Here is a 7,372-nt window from a genome sequence, read left to right as displayed (position 1 = left end):
ATTTAGGGTTAACCCTAAATCTTAGTAGTGTTATTTATCATATATCTGCTTCCAACAAACACATGTCATCCAAACTGGTGTAATAATCTTTGAGTCGGGGGATAACACGTGAGTGGAGATATTTGAGGTCAAATGTCATCTAGGGGTCATATGAGGTCATTGTTGATTTAGATTCAGTGATGGGAAATTGATCTCCTTTGATAAAGTAGATTTCAATGTCAACCTTTACTTAGTGATAAAAATCTCTGAGTAAAGGAGCATGAGATAAGTGAAGATGTTTTGAGGTCATAGGTCATCTAGGGGTCAACGTGACCCCGTAAGTGATCAAATTAATCCAGGGGGATGGTCCATACAATCACTCCCCCAATGTTGACGCCTGTATGTGGGTTTCTGACCAAATTAACCTCATATTTGGCCATTTTAGCCCCAAAAGTGCAAATTTTTCCGCGCTTCGCACGAATTGATTCCACTTTAGGCCGTATAAAATTAATGTTTTGGTTCTCGTCCAGAGGATTTTCATGAATTGATGAGGGAGGGAGGTGTTTTTTTTTTGTGTTTTTTTTCCAATGTAAAATTAGCATTGTCAGTAGTTTTCGGTCTTCTCCAACAGTGCTCGAGGAAACGATGAGGCCCCTTTTTTTTTTTTTTTAAATTTGAGATTTTGAGGGATAAAACCCCCTAGAGAACCACAAAAAGACTTGGAAGTGATGCTTGTTCTCTAATAAACTTATTTATATGTATGAAGATTTCATAAATCATTCCAAAGTCTAAAAAATTGAAAAATCTAAAAAAAAAAAAATTGACAAATCCCAGAAATTGAGGAGGGAGGGGACGAGAACCAAAATATTAATTTTACACGGCCTTAGCACCATATTTCATCAATTTAGCTTCAATATGGCAAAAATGTTCGCGCGCATTTATACCATAAACTTATTCTATTGCCAAAAGGTGATGGATTCACTATACTTCAAGAATTTCTTTTCCAACTTCACCCACCCCCCCTCCCAATGTCAAAAAGAAATCTACGCCACTGGCGAAAATTATGGACGGCCCTTTAAAATAAGCCTATGAGACATATTTTCGCCAATTATAAGCCAAACAAACTCAGGTTATATATGTATGCTCTCCTCAGACTCGCCTTAAAAGAGTGGGATTTCCAAAGCAAAGTGAACTTTGCACAGTTTTGTATTGTCAGTAACTTAATATATAGTATACAATCAAATGTCAACGTGGTCACATGATTATGATTATGGTTGTGTACAGACCCGGTTGTATACATGGGAAGCTAAGCATTCACGGTAAATATTGCACATAAAACAAACGTAATTAAATGTCAGTAATTACAAATAGAGCAGATAATAATAATAATAATAATAATAATAATAATAATAATAATAATAATAATAATTTAAAGGAGTATTTCGTGATCCTAGCATCCTCTTTTTATGACATTTTTCAGTAGATATCCACGAAAAAAGCCTATTCCCAAAATTTCAGTTGATTCCGATTTTGCGTTTGCGAGTTATGCATGATTATGTGTATTACACTGCTCCATAGACAATGCGTTGTAATTTCGTTCTGGTGCACCAGAACGAAATTCAAATTTCACGATATCTTTGCAAAACGAATTAATCTGCAAGAAATATTTTGTACATAAACATTATGTAGCCAGAGGTTTCCAGTGATATAAAAATCTCAACTTTTTTGAGAAAAGTGGGGGATGAGGCTGTGGATCACGAAATGCCCCTTTAAATATGTGAGAAAACCTAAAAGCGAAATATACACTCAAACAATTAACAATAACACATGAAGCTAAAAATTATTGATAAATTCAAGAAGAAAAAAATTATGAACTATTATTTATTCATTATTTTGTTGAAGATTGTTTATCTCTTGCACACCTAAGTTAACCTTTACCATGCCTTTACTTACTTTGCTGTTGCCGCCCACTCGTTGCATACTTAATACCGGTATTTCCATTTCCCAACAACAGCATATGCACCATACAGATCCCCAATGGTAAATTTTAGGTCGCTATTTTTACTCGGTTACGTCACGGGGAATCCCCAAATATATAAAGTACATAACAACACGATTGCATGAGTGAGATTCAGATTTCGTGAAGTCATTGATCGCAAAACATTAGGGGCTTGATATTCAGCTTAAACATAATATAATATGTAGGCCCTATGTGTACGTAACTTTCATATAAGCCTATATTTCAATTCGTACATCAGAGGCAAAATATTAAACCTGCAACCGAGACTTAAACTTGATATTGTGTGACAGAATTCTACAATATAGTACTTGCCGCCGCGACTTACTGTCCGGGCTTATTGTGGAGTGTCATTGCTGCCTGCTGGTTACTGGTACATGTACTGTACTACTAGATACACAGGTAAGTAGAACTATTGAATAAAATAAGCCATCATCAATCATTATTTCTAGGGCTTAGAGTCAGAACCACCTATGTCCATTTGTTTTCTCAATTACATGTTACTCATTTCGGCAACAAATGGACGGTTAATTCTGCCCTCCATAAGAAAATATAAGTGAATTGGGGGTATATGCATGGTCACTTGCGTCTAACTAACTGTTTTTGCATATACCCCAAAGTCACTTGCATTTATTATGAAGGGCATAATTAACCGTCCATTTTGTTGCCGAAATGAGTAACATGTAGCCAAATTAGAAAACAAATGGACATAGGTGGCTCTGGCTCTAAGCCCTCGATTTATTTACTTATTTATTTATTTATTTATTTATTTATTTATTTATTTATTTATTTATTTAATATTTATTTATTTATTTAATATTTATTTATTTATTTATTTATTTATTTATTTATTTATTTATTTATTTATTTATTTATTTATTTATTTATTTATTTATTTATTTATTTATTACAATCGTATGCAAATCAGAATTGTGAAAAACACTGAGTGCATCCTCCTCAGCAAATGTTACGGCCTTAATATTGTTAAGTTTTTCCAACTAACATTTTACATAACAATAATATAAAAAGTGTCTACCAAATGGCTTCATTTTAATATAGCGCTCATTTTGTAAAATTTTCCAGGTGGTGGTCGCATTGCATTATCTAAATTCAGTAAATTTTCATCGTCAACCGTGTAATCATGGTAATTGAATGGGATTCTTTTGAAATTTTAAAACGCTTGAAATATCACAAAACAGGTCTATGTTAATAAATAATATAAATACAAGCTAAAACCGTTGGGGTTCGATAATGAACGGACCCCACAAAACTATCGAGTATATGGAAAATGCCATACGGCCGGGCGGTTTCACAAGTTGCCGGCTCTATCAGGCCATTCGCCGCCTGAAATTTTCCAACGACTGACAGTCGCCATCTGCGCCACGCAAGCGCGACAAGGTGTCTACTGCACGGTCATTGTGTCCCTCAATCAACTTCGGATTGACGCCCTTGGAAGCGAATAATTGCACTGCGAAATTTAAAGACTGAAAGATATGTGGTCAGACGATTACCTAATAAATTAAAAGGAAACTGAAAACACATTCTTCATGTTGTTGGTTTTTAACTAGAGACAAAGTAATCGATAATACCTTCAGAGCATAGCTACAACAATCGGAAATCATGTAACCAAACTCAAAACTAAAACCAGGAACTTAAGAAATTCCCTTTAAAAGTGAAAGCCAGCTTTAATGTAGAAGAGGTCTTGTAATTAGTTTGGGTGGAAGGCATTTTAGGATCACACTTACATCCATCAAGAAAAAAAAAAAAAAAAAAAAAAAAGTTTCATTACAATCCACCAAACCATTAATGATAAGAACTTGCACACTGAAACAGCAAACCAAACATTAACTCCTATAACTTCCTGTCAACTCTTTAAATCATTACTCCAAATTGTTCTGTCTTTTTGTCCTTTCTACCTTTCACACATGCTGATTGTTAATATTAAAGGAGTATTTCGTGATCCTAGCATCCTCTGTTATGACATTTTAGTAGATATCCACAAACAAATCTTATTCCCAAAACTGTTGTAATTTCGTAATGGTACACCAGTACTTAAAGATATTTTCACCCTGAAAAGCTCCGCAAAATAATTCAAACCAATATTAGTACTCTATAATCGTTTATTTTCTGAAAGCCGCTCTCCGACTCAAATAGCCAGCCTTTAGCTGGCGAACAGACCCAATGTTATTGCAGAAGAGTATGATTGTGAGATCACAACCGGGATCATAACTAGGCATGCAGTCATGTGGCGATCGGCGCTAAATACCCTCATACTCGTACATGTTATATTATGAAATATTATTGTATTTGTCTTCATTTCAACAGATTACCTACCATGGCAATAACACCAAAAGACCCATGCGGCCATTGTGGCAACAACGATGCTGACAATTTCAGACAATACAGAACCAAAGATGGTGACTTCATGGGAAAATATTGCAAGAAATGTGGAATAGAATGGCTGAAAGCGGATTATCTTTCACCGGCATCAAGAAACTGTTGTGATATTCAAGATTCGGCTTTCCTTGGTACAGAAGTCTTATATGAAAACACACCAATGGAATCCGAAGTGAACGAGGCGTTTCAAGTTCAAAGTGCAAGAACCAAAATAGATACCAAGTATGCTGCGGAGATCTTGAAGCCGACAGATCATATTACCTGGCATAGGGTCATAGGCCACTGGCATCATTCCATCGTGTCAGAGGTCAATCAGGACAAGAATGAGATTATTGTCATCCATTGGTACAAGAAAGGAAGTGATTTACAAATTTATGAGGAGTCAATGGCAATGAATTCAACTGGTAACTCTTTGTTCAACCAGATGTACCGAATAGACTACCCCAAAGAAGTAAAAGCGGCCAATGCACCGGAATTGGTTTTAGCGAGAGCTCGTTCCCGGGTTGGTGATACTGGATATGGATTGTTGACTGATAACTGTGAGGCATTTGCTACATATTGCAAAACTGGAATCGCGAAATCTCACCAAGTGATTTGGTTGGTTGAGAAGATCAAAGAAAGCTGTGGTCTTGGCAACGTTGGGGCAATAGCAAAGCATGGAGTGCGATATATTTCAAAAGTAACACATAATATACCACTAGCAGCAGGAGAGATTATTCCTGCTAAAGTTATTGAACAAGCTTTGAGTGGCTCACAAGCTGTTGGAGCAGGAGTAGTGCTTGTCCTTGAAACAGGATTCGTCATTTGGGACTTGAGCCAAGCATACGCAGAAAGAAAGGATAGCAAGATATCAAAGAATGACTTTGTGGAAGCGTCTGTTCGTAGAATTGTTGAAGGTATTGTATCTACTGGTCTCGCTATTACTTGCTCCATCGGGCTGGAAATTGGAATAGGTGTCCTGTTTGGCTGTCTGTTTGGACCAGTTGGGGCCATCGTTGGAGGGATAGTCGGTGGTCTGATTGGTGGAATTACAGGCAATGCTGTTGGAAGAGCTATTGGTACATGGGGTGGTAGCGTTGCAGGAAAGATGATAGCTCGTCGCTTTTCAGATGATAGATCAGTGATGAAAGTCAGTGATTTGAAGCCAGGAGATCATATCGTTCTTAATGGCTGGTTCTTTCATCCAAGGTGTCACGCTATTGTAGTTGATTATAAAGAAGCCGATGACGATGATGGTGATCATGATAATGCCCAAGAAACAGAAGGGAAACTTTTAGTCATACGCAATACCCACGAACACGGTGTCATAGAGGAGTGGATGAAGTTCGAGCAACCATTGTTTAGAGTAGAATACAAAAAGGTGCATGTTTGGACCCAGAGAAGGCCATTGCAAATGCCAGGTCAAAGATAGGGCAAACCAGGTACAATCTGGCCACTTATAACTGTAAGACATTTGCAAGGGAATGTAAGACAACATCTTACGAAAGAATGGATGAGGAATTTGTCTTTATATAAATGAAAGTACTACAGTGTGCATTTAATGGAAAAAAATAACGTCAGCCCTGATTGATGAAAGTTTGTATTAAAAGAGCTTAAAAGGGTATTTCGTGATCAACATCCTCATTCCGCCACCCTTCTCAAAAAAATTAAAATATTTATACCACTGGAAACCTATAGCTACATAATGTTTATGTACAAAAAAAATTCTTGCAGATTAATTCGTTTAGCACAAAATAATATCGTCAAATTTGATTTAAAAGGGCATTTCGTGATCCACAGCCTCATCCCCCCACTTTTTACCACTGGAAACCTCTGGCTACATAATGTTTATGTACCAAAAATTTCTTGCAGATTAATTCGTTTAGCAAAAATATCGTCAAATTTGAATTTCGTTCTGGTATACCATGTATACCAGAACGAAATTATAACAGTGGCCTATGGAGCAGTGTAATTCACATAATCATGCATAACTCGCAAACGCAAAATCGGAATCCACTGACAATTTGGGAATAAGCCTTTTTTTTGTTTTTTTACTGAAAAATGTCATAAAAAAGAGGATGCTAGGATCACGAAATCCTCCTTTTAAGTTCTGGTAGAACCAGAACGAAATTACAACACTGGCCTATTGAACAGTGTAATACACATAATTATGCATAACTCGCAACCGCAAAATCGGAATCAACTGACATTTTGGAAATAAGAGTTTTTCGTTGATAGCTACTGAAGAATGCCATAAAAAGAGGGTGCTACGGTCCTAAAAACTGATTAGAGGCTTCTTTACCTGAACTTTGTATCGAATTTAATTGTGATGTTTAGAATGCGTTTTGCAGATTCACTAAAATGTTAATTTTATTGCTTGTATGTTTGATATCATGAGATTTGATTCGAAATTTGTTATTCGAGAATGCGTTAAAGTCTTCATCGTAAATTATTCAGCGTTATTAAGAACGATCATAATGATTGGCTCGAATACGAACATGTGAATATTTACCTCCAATCGAAATGTATGTTACTTCCGCAATGTGATGTTTATAAAACGGTAAAGTGATTGGATGCAAATTTAGTGTTCGGACACTAGCAACCAATGAAACTATGTGTATTACATCGATGTATTGCTATTATGTGCGGGGTGGGGGCAAGATTGATCGTCATTGTACACACAAACCATGATTAATAATTTAAAAAGTGTATTTATGTTATCAAACAATATATTACTAGTCTAAATTTCTTTAAGGTGTGATAATCCACCCCACTGTTTACATGTTTATATGTTATGAAGCCTTCAAATAATTACATTCTACTTATTGAAGCTGAAATGGTCAAATATGAGATTAATTGCGTCAAATCCCATGTACAAAAGTTGTTTCACTTCTCTTTTTTCCCATTTCTCTTCTCTCTCTTGTTCTTGTTTTGAATGGGGGGGGGGGCGTTTAAAAAGGGCTGTATGATATGCTACTGCAGATGGCACATTGGTTAAAG

At 36.2% G+C, this 7,372-nt stretch overlaps 1 protein-coding gene across 1 annotated transcript; it reads left to right on the top strand.

The window, feature by feature from the left end:
* The first annotated feature begins 2,091 nt into the window (after nt 1–2,091).
* LOC140142511 (uncharacterized) lies at nt 2,092–7,083 on the top strand. Its single transcript, XM_072164500.1, has 2 exons — nt 2,092–2,398; nt 4,322–7,083. The coding sequence occupies exon 2, from the start codon at nt 4,332–4,334 to the stop codon at nt 5,802–5,804; it is 1,473 nt and encodes a 490-aa protein (XP_072020601.1). The 5' UTR covers nt 2,092–2,398; nt 4,322–4,331; the 3' UTR covers nt 5,805–7,083.
* Nucleotides 7,084–7,372: the final 289 nt, after the last annotated feature.

This window comes from Amphiura filiformis, chromosome 20, assembly GCF_039555335.1.
Source record: "Amphiura filiformis chromosome 20, Afil_fr2py, whole genome shotgun sequence".
In the NCBI taxonomy this organism is placed as follows: Eukaryota; Metazoa; Echinodermata; class Ophiuroidea; order Amphilepidida; family Amphiuridae; genus Amphiura; species Amphiura filiformis.
This window is presented reverse-complemented; position numbering and strand designations above follow the sequence as displayed.

Bases quoted from the DNA above. Each gene is read 5' to 3' on its own strand.
- LOC140142511 (XM_072164500.1), top strand. From the start codon at position 4,332: ATGGCAATAACACCAAAAGACCCATGCGGCCATTGTGGCAACAACGAT.